This window comes from Melopsittacus undulatus, chromosome Z (assembly GCF_012275295.1).
Source record: "Melopsittacus undulatus isolate bMelUnd1 chromosome Z, bMelUnd1.mat.Z, whole genome shotgun sequence".
Taxonomy (NCBI): domain Eukaryota; kingdom Metazoa; phylum Chordata; class Aves; order Psittaciformes; family Psittaculidae; genus Melopsittacus; species Melopsittacus undulatus.
Window position 1 is genome coordinate 79,613,584 of NC_047557.1, and position 16,598 is coordinate 79,630,181.

General features: G+C 39.3%; 1 protein-coding gene across 1 annotated transcript in view; it reads right to left on the minus strand.

Moving 5' to 3' along the window:
• The window catches only part of MCTP1 (multiple C2 and transmembrane domain containing 1), a 271,275-nt gene that overhangs the window by 137,746 nt on the left and 116,931 nt on the right, over positions 1-16,598 (minus strand). Inside the window, exons 6-7 of the mRNA XM_005145967.3 lie at positions 14,172-14,205; positions 8,140-8,150 (exon numbers count right to left, since the gene is read on the minus strand). Coding sequence (XP_005146024.3) covers positions 8,140-8,150; positions 14,172-14,205 — 45 coding nt within the window. The remainder of the gene's footprint in view (positions 1-8,139; positions 8,151-14,171; positions 14,206-16,598) is intronic.

Here is a 16,598-nt window from a genome sequence, read left to right on the forward strand (position 1 = left end):
GCTTCCAGTATCTCTGATAGAGGTTTTCAGTGTAAATTTGGTTTGAGGCTAAACACAGCTGGATGATTATATCTATACAAGTGGCCAGGGCAGGACCTTTATTTTATGTTACCTAACAAAGATCACGGAAAATACACAGGAGCAAAATCCCTGGATTGTAACTTGCAGGCACCATACTCCTGAGGGATGTGTTATAGACAAGGACTGTGGCCATTGGAGTTGGAGCAAATTTGAATAAGATGTTTTTATCAGTATTCAAAGTATTATATTAGCATGTATTTATGCTTTCCAATGGCTATTCATTCCAATCAGGATGTTTACTCCTGAAATACTTCACTATATTTATTAAAAATTTCTCTTCCTGAAGTGAAGGATTTCACTGCAGAGAAACTTCTCACAAGCTTACTGTTCCTCCAAAGGCAAACAAGGAACTGTGGAATAATCTTTAACCTAACCTGTGACATGAAGAAGCATCAGGACACCAGAAAGCATAAACTCTACAAAAATTAGGGCACAACTGAGAAATTCAGTTGCCAGAAGAGATTTATTTTACAACACAGGAACTTTATTAAACTTCTCTTTTTTTTCCTTCTGCACAAATACCCCTTCATTAGGGATACACAGTGACATTGCCAGAGACTTGTGAAGAAGCAGTGGATTATTTTTGTTTTTCTGGTTCCATTTTTTTTTATTAGGTTTGAGTAAAAGAAACAATGAATAACCAAAAAATGATTGACCAAAATTGACTCTGCCCTGAAAATAGGACAATGATACAGAAGTGTTCAAGGCCAGATGGGATGGGGCTTTAGGCAGCCTGGTATAGTGGAAGTTGTCATGGCAGGGGATTAGAACTGAATGAGCTTTAGGGTCCCTTCCAACCCAAACCGTTCTAGCATTTTATGATATAGAAAGGAGACAAGGTACTTTTGGGCATTTTACATGTGGATAGAAGCAGTTGAGACTGATTCTGGCAAAGAATGCACAGTTGTTGGTTTGGGTTTTCTTTAAAGTTGAGTGGGGATCCAAACGATTTCCAGGATACTATCATGGAAATAAGTATGAGTTTGCATTTACAATTCTTGCAAAGCAAAGCTAAAGCACAACTGCTTAGTGCTCTACTTCACGAATCACAAAGGAGCCAGTGATTTATCTAGAGAGTATACTTGATCTAAATTCTGTTTATTCAATGGCTCTTGAAATAGTTTGCTGCATTAGAGCAGCTGCCACCATATAAAATGTGCTGATTTTTTATGACCAGTAGGGAGTTTCACCAATGAGAGTAATTTACATATGAGGTGGCAAGGCAAGAACTGAATAGCCACGCATAAAGCGTAATACAACAGCTGGGTCAGACAGGAGTTTACAAGAGTCAGGCAGAAACCCTGCATGCAATGGTTCATGTGTTGCTGGAGAAAGTCCTTCTGGATCAGAGCCAGATCAATGACACACAGCACGCCTCACAGAGCCCAGTGGCACATTGACTGACTGTGAAATGAAGAGCCTACATCTTAATCTGATGGAAAAACAGCAGCTGGATGCTAAAAGTAAAGTGATGTGGTCTGGTTACTTCCCTGAGGTTAAGAATTTGGACCACAGCAATGCTCTTTTCTCTGTGTCTTTATTGGTAAGACCCAGATCCATGGAGCAGCAACAGGGAAACATACTGAAAGGTATAGCTGGCTGAAGCTAAAACTGTTGAGATTGTCGAGACATGAAAGACATGGGACACATGACCTTCTCTAGAAAGAAGAGCTTCCAGCTGGCATTTTTCTGGTTTCTAAGTGGGACTGAGCACATCTGAAACATGCTTTCCTTACAGTTGAAATCATCCTTAGCCTCAGAAATTACAGATACTGACATAATCTCTAATTGCATATAGTTTTCTGTAAGAAGTAAAATAAATAAATATGAATGTTTAGGTTTCGAGTCAAATTTGAAAAAGAGCTAACAAATTTAACAAATGGGATAATAAGACTGATTTCACATTTTAATCTTCTTCCCTTATGAACTTAATTCTGCAGTGTGAGAGAGTTATGTCACTTGTAGGTACATTTTTAGGTATCTGAGCAATCTTCTGTAATCCAGCTCACCGTGATCAGTTACAGAGTCAGAAGGGAATACATGAAGGTAAAATGAAGAAATGACCACAGATCTTTCCAAAATTCTCCTATAAAGGAGCATTTTTCAAGACTAATTCTTGGATAACTCTTTCCCTCAGAAAGCAGGACATGCATTCTTCATCTTGGCTTCACTCTGCTGCCACAAAGAAAAAACACAAAGAAACTATGCAGCCTTTCATTTTCCTGGGAATAGGTGTGAAGTAATATATTTCATAGTGTTTTAATCTGAAACTGGCCATACTGTCTATACAATTTCACAATTTGGAAAGAAGCAAGGTCAAGATCTCAGGCAACAACCGCCATTAATGTGGGATTATTATTCCCATTCTTGTGCATTTATATGCAGGCATGGACATTCCCACCTGACATGTTCTAAACAAAAAAAAATTAAGAGGGGTGGAAGGGAGTTGCAGCATCCAGACTGTGAAGCTTTCTCTCTCTCTTTTCTCACAAGTAAATTAAAATTATACTTTTGAAAAGCAGTCTTTCATGTCAAAGGATACTCAAACCTGCCTGTGGAAGAAAAACTTTTCTTATCTATACACTGTTTTAATGCTTCTACTATAAACAGCATTCAAAACCAATGTTTTCTTACATGATAAAATTAGCTTTTATTTGTGTTTCACTTATTCTGTCTAAATGTGGGGTGGTAGGAGGGATAGGGATGCCAACAGCAGAAAGTCTTCTGACACAGAACTGTATCCTCTATTAGACATGATTGATACAGTGAGCCAAATACAATGTCAGAACTGAAAGATGGTCTTACAACATGGCTTAATGTTCTATATTCAGCCACATACTGCTGGGTAACATTGCTGGGTAGAAACCAACTAGGCTTAGCCAGAATCTGGGCATTGTTCCCAGGTTCATCAGACCATGTTCTTGTGAGTGTACTAATTGCCACAACTTAACTGTTGCTCTTTTCAAAAGAACAGAGCCTTTAGTAAGTACTTTTGAAAATCTCACACATATTTATGTTTGTATCTAACTGACTTTTGGAACTCCCACTCTTAATGAGTTGAAGAAACCCACATCCTGACCTCAACCTTATCTAAACCCTTCGAGCCCCACTTTGGGTGCTACAAAGAACTGTCGTGGTTTAAGCCCAGCTGGTAATCCAAAACCACACGGTCGCTTGCTCACTTCCCCCCTTCCACCTCCCCCTGCTCCCAGAGGGATGGGCAGCAGAATCAAAAGAATGTAACTCCCATGGGCTGAGATAAGAACAGTCCAGTAATTAAGGTATAACACAAAACCACTGTGGTTGCCACCAATAATAACAATGATAAAGGAAATAACAAGGGAAGAGAATAAGACCTGAGCAGCGATCTGGGCCTTCCAGGTAACTGCCCCCAGTTTGTATACTGGGTGTGATGTGCTGTTTTATGGAATACCTCTTTGGCTAGTTTGGGTCAGGTGTCCTGTCTCTGCTTCCTCCCAGCTTCCCTTCCTCCCTGACAGAGCATGAGACTCAGTAAGTCTTTGGTCAAAGTAAACATTACTGAGCAGTAACTAAAAACATCGGTGTCGTCAGCACTGTTCCCAGGCTGAAAGTCAAAAACACAGCACTGCACCAGCTACTAAGGAGAAAAAATTACTGCTACTGCTGAACCCAGGACACTTAATTTCTTCATTGAGCAGCCTTCAAGCCCTGCAAAGCACCACCTTTCACAGCGGTTATGCCCATGTGAACAGGCCTTGCTTTTACAAAATCTCCTCCGTGTTACACACACCACCAGGACACACTCCTCCTCTGCATCCTTGAATGCAAAATTTATTGTACTAGAACAGTTGAATAATAGACACAGTTTCTGAAATGCTTGCATGGCTTGGACAAATATTTAAAATAAGGATTGAGAATGCTGATAAATGCAGCTGTTAGCTTGTCCATATAACGAAAATAAATCAAAGGACAGTCGTATGTATACACAATGCTTTTCCTCTATCATAAATTACACGAAATATGACACCTTGCAGAATTCATCAACCTGTAGACACTGAGCTGCAAAAAAGCCTTCAATGGGATCACAATGATTCCTTTCTAATGTTCACTTGCTGTGACTAAGCAAGTTTTGCAAATTAACTACTACTGATAATTAATGCAATATGAAAGAACATTTACCTTTACTTTCGATCAACTATATTTTACATTTCAGGATATTTTAATTCTAGGTGAAGCTAGTCTGTATTACTGTAGTTGAGAAATATACCCTATACTCTGTATTTAATGTGACTTCCATGTTGAATCTGGTTTAGGATGTTTGCTCTAACAACTTGATATTGTGTTTAGAAGTAATCTTGGTGTACTACAGTATTTGTAATAAGAGGTGATACTTCTGGAGCATTTCACTTGTTTCTGTTGTTTGCTTGTGTATTCCACTTAAGGACACTTGTGAAGCCAGCTCATGTATAATATGATGAAGGTTGTGACTCTCTTAAGCACCCACTGTGATTTGCATTTTCTAGAAAAGGGTGGAAATACATACACAAGACAATGGTGAGCAGCATGAGCTGTCAGAGAGGTTGTGTCAGTATCATTCTCCCTTGTCTTCCTCCCAGCAACTCCTCTTTGAAACTGTGGTTGCAATAAGTTAAAGTCAAAGGGTGTCCTGATGACTCTGCTACTGCCCAGGATGACAAGTGTCACCAAGACTTAATGAACATTCACTGTGTTTTCAGAATTCATAGAATCATAGAATCCCAGACTGGTTTGGCTTGGAAGGGACCTTAAAGCTCATTCAGTTCCTACGCCCTGCCACAGGCAGGGACACCTTCCACTAGACCAGGGTGTTCCAAGACCTGTCCAATATGGCCTTGAACACTGCCAGGGGTGGGGCAGCCACAGTTTCTCTGGGCAACCTGTGCCAGTGCCTCACCACCCTCCCATGGATGAACTTCCCATGATCTCATCTGAATCTCCCCTCTGTCATCTTCAAGCCATTCTTCATCTGCAGCACATACCCAGAAAACCCCACAGTGAAATGCTTACTCCACTGTTTTGGTTGTTAACTGTATCAGCTGTTATCACTCACATACAAATAATGCAAATATAAGGCTCACCAAATCATAGAATCATAGAATAGTTAGGATTGGAAAGGACCTTAAGATCATCTAGTTCCAACCCCCCTGCCATGGGCAGGGACACCTCACACTAAACCATATCACCCAAGGCTTCGACCAACCTGGCCTTGAACACTGCCAGGGATGGAGCATTCACTATCTCCCTGGGCAACCCATTCCAGTACCTCACCACCCTAACAGGAAAGGATTTCTTCCTTATATCCAGTCTAAACCTCTGCTGTTTAAGTTTCAACCCGTTACCCCTTGTCCTATCACTACAGTACCTAATGAATAGTCCCTCCCCAGCATCCCTGTAGGCCCCCTTCAGATACTGGAAGGCTGCTATGAGGTCTCCACGCAGCTGTCTCTTTTCCAGGCTGAACAGCCCCAACTTTCTCAGCCTGTCTTCATATGGGAGGTGCTCCAGTCTCCTGATCATCCTTGTGGCCCTCCTCTGGACTTGTTCTAACAGTTCCATGTCCTTTTTATGTGGAGGACACCAGAACTGCACACAATACTCCAAGTGAGGTCTCACAAGAGCAGAGTAGAGGGGCAGGATCACCTCCTTCGACCTGCTGGTCACACTCCTGTTGATGCAGTCCAGGATACGGTTGGCTTTCTGGACTGCAAGCGCACACTGCAGCTGTTTCATGTTCATTTTCTCATTGACTAACACCCCCAGGTCCTTCTCTTCAGGACTGCCATGAATTTCCTTTTTGCCCAACCTGTAGCTGTTACTGGGATTTTTCCGACATAGGTGTAGGACCTTGCACTTGGCATGGTTAAACTTCATGAGGTTGGCATCAGCTCACCTCACAAGTGTGTCAAGGTCCCTCTGGATGGCATTCCTTCCCTCCAGTGTACCAATGGAACCACACAGCTTGGTGTCATTGGCAAACTTGCTGAGGGCGCACTCAATTCCATTGTCCATGTCAGCGACAAAGATATTAAACAGGACCGGTCCCAACACCGATCCCTGAGGGACACGACTTGTTACTAATCTCCAGCCAGACATTGTCTAACAGACAGGTGAATCTATTCTGACATTTTTTTACTTCTATTCCATTATTTAGTAGCTTTCCATCAAGCACTGTTTGCAGCTGATGAACTGCCATTTAGAATCTCATGGCTTACAAAAGCCAGTATTTTCTCAGAAGAGGTGATATCTTTTGCTCCAGATTTTAATGGAATACTATGACTTGATAAGACACAACAGGTAATTATGAAATATTTTTAAGCTACTATGTTTGGATAAAGATGCCAAACCACTCATTCCTCTGATTGTCTTTGAATTCAAGGCACTCAAAAGATTTTCCTTAAGTTTTCTTAATGTATCATTAATATAGCAGGTTTAACATGGGGTGTGATCACATCTGAACCCAATTTAATGGCAATTCTCCAGCTGATGTGAAAAGGGCATAGTAGTCCCTTATTTTGATAAAAAAAAAATTCAATGAAATAAACAACATTTCTGACAGAGGTCTTCCAGTATGCTTTGGCTAGAAGGTACTGTCTTAATTGAAATAGTGCTGTTTATATTGGCATGAGCCAGTATTTCTTTGTATACAGTTTGTGAAAAGATGCAGAGAGTGTATTAATTTGTTCTCTTGGAGTGTAGGATTTGTCAAAATGAAATATTCACATAGGATAGCACAACCCTCACCCTCTAGCTAAGCTGGCAAAAATTCTCACAATAAACATCAGGATACGCTGTTCAGAGAGAATCAGACCCCTATGTGGGAACAGACCAAATTAATCTGAACTTATAAAAAAAGGAATACAGAACAGCATGCTCAGCCAGTATTATGGCTTTCGGTTAACCCATCTTCTCTATGAGTATCTGTAGGTTCACAAACTCATCTGTATATTGTCTAAAACACACATGAGCTACCCTGTGCCAGGGTCACTGTCCAAGTTCACAGTCAGAGAGGACAACTTGTTTACTTGGTAAAAATTACACCGACATCTTCTCATCTTCAGTTTGAAAGACCAGACTTAAATGTTGAGACAGATCCTGATCACTCTCATACTCCTGTCTCGTAAATTAAATGAGCAGGAAGGGAAGACACAGTGACACTAAGCTGTGTGGATCGGTTGATACACTGGAGGGAAGGAATGCCATTCAGAGGGACCTTGACACACTTATGAGGTGGGCTGATGCCAACTTCATGAAGTTTAACCATGCCAAGTGCAAGGTCCTACACCTGGGTTAGAGCAATCCCAGGCACAGCTACAGGTTGGGCAAAAAGGAAATTCATGGCAGTCCTGCAGAGAAGGACCTGGGGGTGTTAGTCAATGAGAAAATGAACATGAAACAGCTGCAGTGTGCGCTTGCAGTCCAGAAAGCCAACCGTATCCTGGACTGCATCAACAGGAGCATGACCAGCAGGTCGAAGGAGGTGATCCTGCCCCTCTACTCTGCTCTCGTGAGACCTCACTTGGAGTATTGTGTGCAGGACATGGAACTGTTAGAACAAGTCCAGAGGAGGGCCACGAGGATGATTAGGGGACTGGAGCACCTCTCATATGAAGACAGGCTGAGAAAGTTGGGGCTGTTCAGCCTGGAGAAGGCTGCGTGGAGACCTCATAGCAGCCTTCCAGTATCTGAAGGGGGCCTATAAGCATGCTGGTGAGTGACTGTTCATTAGGGACTGTAGTGGTAGGACAAGGGGTAACAGGCTAAAACTTAAACAGGGAAGTTTAGGTTGGATATAAGGAAGAAATGCTTTATTGTAAGGGTGGTGAGGTAGTGGAATGGGTTGCCCAGGGAGGTTGTGAATCCCTGGCAGTGTTCAAGGCCAGGTTGGTCAAAGCTTTGGGTGATATGGTTTAGTGTGAGGTGTCCCTGCCCGTGGCAGGGGGTTGGAACTAGATGATCTTAAGGTCCTTTCCAACCCTAAGTATTCTATGATTCTATGACAACTAGTCAAACCAAACTCAATTTCCAAGGGTTTCCCACTTGGAATTTTGCTTATTTGAATAGCATGCTATGTGCCCTATAGAAACCAGATTTTTTCAGCAGGTATCAGACCTCAATGCTTTCATCTTTGACAGTGTACTTTGTTATCCTACAAACACAATGAAACATATGAAGGTTCTCAGATGAAAACAAAACATACGTATTTGTCACATTTCTTTTCTCTGGGAAAGTCCAGTAAATCCACAATGTGTCAAGTCCCTTGTTGTTACAGCAGAAGTGAAGAGACATATATAAATGTCTGTAATTGTTCGTGCAACCCCTTTCCTTGAAAACAGGCTTCCTCCACGCTCTACAAGGACCAGTGAGTGAGCATGAAACATGGTTGTCAGCAAACCAGTCTGACCACATCACTCCACTTTGCCTTGTTCTGGATCTGGCTGGGATGGGTATGGTGCTTTGCATTTGTGGATAAACCAGTGTAGATAACACAGCAACGTTTTGGCTACAGCTGATCAGTGTGCAGACAGCATCAAAGCTTCATGCTGGCTGGGCTTAAAGCACCAGACTTAACTTCTCCCACCTTCTCGCTATTTATCCTCACCCATTTTCTGCTTGCAGTAAAACTTAATTCCAAACACCATTGTTTCATTTCCGCTTACATGCAGAATGCTCATTGTTTGAGCATCCTAAACTTTCAGCTGAATTAAGTGTGTATACACACACATATATGTTTCAAAGGATCATTTTTTAAAGACTCAATCTAAAATGAGTATATAAACTGCCCAGATCAGTGTGATAAAACATACCCATCTCTGTTGTGGGAAGAGATGAGTTTAATTTGCACCATGGGAAACACTGTCAGACACTAGAGAAAAAACAGGCTTTAATGGAGATAACAGTTAAGCACTGGACCCAGCCACAGCCAGAAGCTGTAGAATATCCATCACTGTAGATTTTTTAGGACAGATTAAACACCTGTCAAACAGAGTTTAGCTGCCATTTTTCCCATTTTTGGGTAAAAATACAACTTTTCAGGGTGTTAATCCTACATTTTTTTTTTATACCTCCCCTGAATTCAGGTAGATTTCTAAATATCCCTGACACTTAAAATTATGGCAAGTGAGGGTCGGTCTGTCTACCAGCACTACCTGCCTTGTCATTGGCCTAATCTTCCAGAGATATTCCTGTTACCTTCCAAAGACCCTTGTCTGATTTTTTTCCTCCATTCCTCCTACTTGGCACAGCAGAGAGAAAACTTTCAAAGCAAGCTCTTGGATGCATTACCCTACCAGTAAGTAAATAGCATTGCACAAAGCCACTATTCCTTACCCTTTTCTCAGTTAACCCCCTGTAATTATACAGCAATCAATTGTACAACAGCAGGGGAGCAGGTGATTTTTCATAAAATATTTAGTTTTTTCAGGTTGCTCAAAGAGGAGTCTGCCTGTTCTATATAAAATGAAGTGTTCTTTGAGAGAGAGCATGCAAAGAAAAGCTTCTGCTTAAGTTAATACAAACAATGTCAAATGCAGGAAAATTTCCTGATAACTCTAAGAAAAAATACAAGCTGTGTTTTGGTTTGTTTGTTTTAAAAAGCACGTAGGCTCTTCCCCTTCCTAATCTCAAGTTATAATCAAGGGAAAATTTTGATTTGTGCTGGAAAATACATCTGTCAGTGTTGAGTTATAACTGCAGCTTCACTGAGCCCAAATTTAGGATTTATGCTTTTGATTTTGAAGTTAAACAGCACTTCACATTAAAAAGTGCTAGAAGCAGTGAGTTTTTTCTCTTTTAAAAATGTTGGCAGTAAAGGTATGGGAAAAGTAATGACATTTCAGCATTAGAAACTAAGAGAAGAATGAAGAGGAAGTACTTAAAGTGCACATAATTTTTACATGAGAAAAAAATAGGGCTTTTAAACAGTCTCTTTTTTCCTCTGTTACCAGCTCTAGGCTTATAAACAGTAAATAAAATTTTTGTTTTTGTTTTTTTTACTATTATTTGTGACAGCATTGCGCTGGACATTGCAATAATTACAAGGAGAAAGAGCAATATGTGCATTTCTAACTCAGTTGCATGCTGCCAACCCTTTAATAGGCTCCATTCCCATACCCTTTCCTCAGCTGTTGATTAAGCCTCTGTGCTGCAGAGAATTACTAAATACGAAGTCAGAATTGATTTATTTTCTTGTTTTCATAACCAGAGAAAAAGGTGAAAACTGCTCTTCCCAATTAGTCCACACTGGCTTGTGATGGAAATTGTGATTCTTTATTTCTCATCATCTTGAGGTGTGAGAGGATAGTTTGCACCTCAAGAATTATGTAATGGAAATCACTCCAGCAGTTTGCACTATTCATCTCACTGTCAGAGGTGATGTTGACTATTAGTAATAAATAACCTCTATTGGAAGCTTGGGCTTTTCTGTGCCCCTTTTATACCTAAACTGCAGCAACTGTTTACTAAACTGCATCTGGTATGCAGATAATTTAGAAAGCAAGGGAGAAGCAGGAAGGTATTTTCCCTCAACCCAAAGAATAAGAACCAAGGAAAGTCTGAACCTTCAGCAGAGGAACTAATACAAAAAACAAAATTCACCCCAAGGGAAATTGGTGGTGGATGTGGAAAACCACAGACACTGAACAAGCCAGATCCATACATGGAGAGAAAAGACATTTTACAAGGGTCAAAATTTTTCCAATAACTTTTTAAAAAGAAAAATTAGATTAAAAAGTCCTGTTTGGTTTAAATGAATGACTATTTGGATCCTACAAGCACTGCCTTTTTGCTGTAGCACTTGTCTGCTAACCCTCATAATATCTAACAAAATGGACCCTAAACCACAGGAACTGAGGCTTGGGCCCGTTAAGGTTATTGAGCAAACACCTGGGTCATAAAAAAGCACACAAAACATTGAATAACACACTTCCTCTTTTTCCTGGGATGTAATGGATCATTGTACAGACATAGTAGTAAAAATGGAGCTGTCTCCTTTCCCAGACCACGCAGCAAACAGTGTGCTAAGTCACAACCAGCAGCCACCAGTTCACTTTGCTGCAACACCAAGCTTGTGGTGGATGAAATAAACCAATGCAAATTGTATCTTCCCAAATGAAGTTTTGGGGTTTTTTTATATAAACAGCTTAGGTTGTTTTGTTGGTTTGGTGGTTTTTTTCAATAGCCCACCTGGAGTCTCCCGTTGCTGAAGACAGGAAGACTTTTCACAGAATGAGGACATAAATGCTTTGACTTCAAAACTGTTTGAATTTAATATTTGCTAGATTCAGTGAGAGGTGAGTATTCCCTCTGATCCAGGCAGTGTGGGAAGTGATATGGATCCCATTTAATTGGATGGAGAGTATGTGTGATAAAATGCAAACATGACAGGAAAAAGTTAAAACCAAAACCCAACCAAACAATGCTTACAAGGCCCTTGACAGCAACAGAAGCAAAAAAACCCCAAAACAAAACTAAGACTCCTCCCTCTCTGCCCCCAAAATATAAACAATAGCATCAGAAGAAAAACCCTAACAACAAAAGGAAAAGTGGTGTTGCATTTTTGCAATGGCACTAACAAATGTTTACAGCACTAATGTTTTTGAAAACACTGGTTTACATACAAAATAGGTAAAATTCAAGGCTGCCTTGGCTTGGGTATTTAATGAGATCTTAACTCCATTTTAAAGTGCATAGGAGGGGTGAAATTTGAAGTAGAGATTCGATTTGGCCAAAGTAATTGTTAGCAAGTACATGTATACCTTTAGAAAAGATCAGTTACCATTATTTTTGCATCTTATTACATGTCCAAGGAACTATGTGCAAGCAGCGCAGTTCATGAACACACGCAATGCCACAGTCACCTGTGTTGCTGCATCTTAACTTCAGTCTACACTTATCACAGAACAAGAAGCTTCAAGAATATAGACTTTAAAAAGTAAAATACAGTGCCATAATCTATAAAATCAAATTAATTTATTAGAAGTGCCATTGCAAAGACCCTGGAGAGCTAAAAAAGTAGGTTAAGGAAATTTTATAATCATTTTAATATTCTGTTTCTTCTAAGCTCTCACAAGTGCAAACAAACTCTTCCTGAAGAAGATGCGCCTCAGTCAGGCCACTTTTGCCTTTATCTAATAGCATCAAGGATATATTTCTAGACTTTTTTTTTTTAATCCACAAATGATACTTGATTTAATGTTGATCATCCTGCACCACAGAGAACAGCAACTTTTTCTTGGTTTTTTGAAGGTATCCTTTGTAAATAAAATATTTTTTTAGTTTCTTTTCCTGAGAACAGACCAAAGATTTGGAACTCTGAAATAGCCCCACAAGGCAAATGAGCTCCAATGCTTTAACTGAGATATTACATTTAGGTTGCAAAAGACCTATAAGATACTTTCAGTGCATGTAAGATGCTGTGCGTGCATTACATGTCTAATTATTACTTCAGCTGGGATAAATATAGAGGAATGAAATATTCAAATTCATACATTTGCTATTTGCCAGATCTTCTGGTACCTCCTTTTGCAAAAATGGCAACTGCTGAGTGAAATGTTATCAAATGATTGTAACAAAGGAGAACATGAATAAATAATTAAATTGAGCAGCTCTGATTAACTCCCTGCTGCCATGCTGTGCCATCCATTTATGATTATTGAAGCTCACTGTTTTCTCAGTTTGCAATTTGAAGCATGGAAATGTTCTGAATAAACTGGTTTTACAAACTGTCACCAGTACATTCAGCAAACCAGGAGTTAATGCATAACTTTTGTGATGCAAAACAGCCCTGCCCTCCATCATCCTCACAGCTCTGCATTAACTCTTCAGAAGTTCAAGCATCTCAGATATTTCAGGAAAAGTTACATGAACCATATGAGAAACAAAACACTGCATATCATCACTTCACCAAGTACCTTTATGAACCCTGCTCTCTGTTTCTTAAAAAGGTTAAAAATACTGTAAAAATATTTGTCACTGAGCACTATACACAACACTGTTTATTTAGTAGCCTTCTTAAATATGTGCATCAATATGCTGAAGAAGTAAAACACTTTGCAAAATAAGTGAAATCACCCACTACAGCTATTTCATTTTTCCTGTTTTAACATGATAAATCCTTAACCTTTTTAACGTTTACAGGGTAATATCTCAAAAACCCCCCAGACCTACCACACCAGCTCAAGACTGAAAAATTTTAATTCTGTTTTTAATTATGCAAGAAAAAGGCTGAAAACTTGAAAGCAGCATCTCAGCATTATTATTATATGTTAATATAATATTACTATAACTATACATATTTTCTTAATCTTTTTGGATACAAATACCAATTTGTATATTGTATATATACCAATTGTATATACCAATTATACAAATACCAAATTTCCAAATACCTTTGGAAAAAGGTAAGAACGGTTTGTATTTCACCGGGAGTCAAACTCCTGGCCTTTCCCTAGTGACAAGGAGCATATGCTGCTCCTTTTCGTCACTTCCATGACTCCTAATAGGAGAAAAGCCAGATACTGAACTTGCCTGAAGAGGCATCTAAAGAGCTATATAAAAGTGGAGGCTGAAAAGGATTCTTTAAACCTTCTGCTCTTGGAAAGCACAGCTATGATTGTCATCTGTCAGTCAGGGAAGTAAGTCTTTGAGAAGCATCATTGAAAACTTCCACACGCAAAAACTCTGATCAGTAGGAAGAGAAAATAATAGGGAAACAAATGTTACCCTTTGGCATTAATTCCTTCTGCACCAACAAGTAAGCTTTGAGAAAATTGATTATACAAGAGAAATTAAAGGTTTTAGACAAAGCAGCAGGACATGTTTGCCAATTACATGAAGATACTAAATGACGTCAAAAAAGGCTAAAATGCTGTAACAAAGTTGAGAGGTTTAATGATTACAGTAAAAGCTCAACTGTTTCAAGATTTTGGTTTGATGAAACACAAAACAAGTCATTAAAACACAATTTGAAGGAGAATAAACCCTGTGCCACAAATTTCAGGCCCTATATGGCATGTTTGATAAAATATTACAGATCTAAAAAACACAAAGCCACATGCTAAAAGTTACCTTACTTGATCTTTTCCAACTCTTCCTCATTAGCATTGTCTGAAAACAAAATAGAGCAATTTAATTACCTTTTCTCTGCAATACAGAAAAGGAGGCCAATTATCTCTTATGGGACAATCCACATTTAACCACAACTACAAGTGAAGCAGCCACATGTACACTCCAGGAACAGCTACACAAGACTGAAATAAATCTGGGCAACTAGCAGCACAGTTCAGAGTTGGCACTGTTTCCAGAGACAACACATTAGGTGAAATCATTTAAATTAAAAAAAAAAAAAAAAGAAAGAAGAAAGAAAAAAGAATTAGATCAGCAAATGAAAAAAAATGAATGTGCCATTATAGACAGTGACTTCAACTTTGACTGATGCATGAATAGTAGGTTTTTTAGTATGAATGTTCTCCAGGTTTTTTGAGCACTACTTTTTAGCTCACAGGTGTAGACACCTAAGAGAAATCCTGTGTAAGGCTCTTTAGCAGTGGCAACCTTAAGGATTTTTTAATAGATACATGTTGTCCAATGAGTTTCACAGCAGTAAAAATAGCTCTTTGATTTGATAGTTATGCACATGGGACAGAAAAAACCTCATACTTTGACTCCAAAAAAACCCGAAATTCAGTAGCCCTATACCATTACCCAAATACTCTGTGAAACCTTGGGACTGATAGATACAATGTTCTGACATCCCAGGAGGCAAAGTGTCCACAGACACACATTCTTGAGAAAAAGAAAAATACTGATCAAGATGGAGGTGGACAATTTATCCATGAACATAACTGTTGGTTAAAGCAGTTCTGTGAAAATACAAGTAAATTAATGTATACAATTAAATAATATTCAGCAGCCTGTTGTTGACACATCAAAGATTACTTATTTCTATTGAAAGTTTGCCATGAAAAACAAACGTAATTTTTATTTTTATTACTGCAAAGCCACCTTCTTTTTCAGATAATGGAAACAAATCCTGAAATGCAGACATTTTTCTTGCTAAGAAATTAAGGTATTACATGGGTAAAATTTGAAAATGGGAGAAAATAAGTGTATTTCTTAGTTTTGAAATATCCAGAAATTCTTCCAATTGGCACACTTTTGGGGGAGAAGAAAATCAAAGAGCTGCTGGAGAAAGTTTAAGTTGTTGTAGAGAGCTAAACTCTAAAGACTCTGCCATAAGTTAATGATAATTGTAGCACTGTGGCTTTAAAAAATATCCATAGATACTAAATGCTTTATAAGGCTGGAGAAAGCCAGTCATGTAAGAATTAAGCAGCTTGAAGCCCACGGCAGGTGGTAAGAGAAGACCTCAGAGTTCTGGATTCTGTGAATCCTGCACAGCTGTAAGAGCAGAAACTCAACTAGGCATTGGACCAGGCTGTGAGCAAGGAGGAGAATACGGCCTGACAGACGAATTAACTACATATCAAATATTATTTCAACACTGATGAGTTCAGTTTGAGTCATAGCTATGGAACGTATGGCTGAACTTGTTGAGTGAATCAGCGTCATCACCAGCTGCAGCAGGATAAGCTGAAGCCATCATAACCATCCTTAGAAGTCAGTAAAACAAGTATGCATCATACAGCAGACAAGGATGGATAATCCACACAGAACTTTTTAATCAGAAAATATTCCATGCCCTCAGTCTATCTCCTTCTATTCTTTTTTTTTATATGATGATAATATCCCTCTGCCAAATTAAAAAACAAAACAAACAAAAAAAAACAGAAAAAAGAATCATTAAGATTTGAGACAGCAAGCAAATTGACAGAATGTTAGTGCTTCTAATATCTTTATTTGAAGCAAAAAATACTAAGCATCATTTGGGGTAAATTATTTAAGGAAAAAAATGCTGCGAATTTTATTCTCATAGAATAGCAACATCCAAGTAGCACCTGTGTTTCCTTTTTCCTGCTTTCTGCACTACTCAGGCTGTTGGCAGTGGTGGAATGGTAGTCCCTAGCCTCTGCTGGCCCCAAGGAAACAGTTGTTATCATTCCCTGTAGCCAAGAGTTGCCTGCAAGACCAAGGTTGGAAACAACTGAGAAGACGCAGGAGACGTGCAACAATGATGAGCATGTGGGCATGCTGCAGTGATGAAATCTGCATGCTGAGCTTTGCCAGAGAAAGAGACTAACATGCACTGTGGCACCTGTGACAACAATGCCAAACACAGCACCTGCAGACTTCACATGCACAGTATGACTGGCATGCACGTAGCTACAAACGGCACAGGGCATGCACAGCACTACACGCATCCGAAGGGAAGTATTAGAGGATACTGCTGGAATTAAAGAAATAAAGCGAGCTTCATTGGAGCCGGTCTAAGCAAAAAAGATTAAATCATTGCTAGCTTTGACTTCTTTCAAACTGGGCATCAAAAGGAGAAATTAATGAAAAATACAGAAAGTACATCATAAACACATTATTTCTTAAAA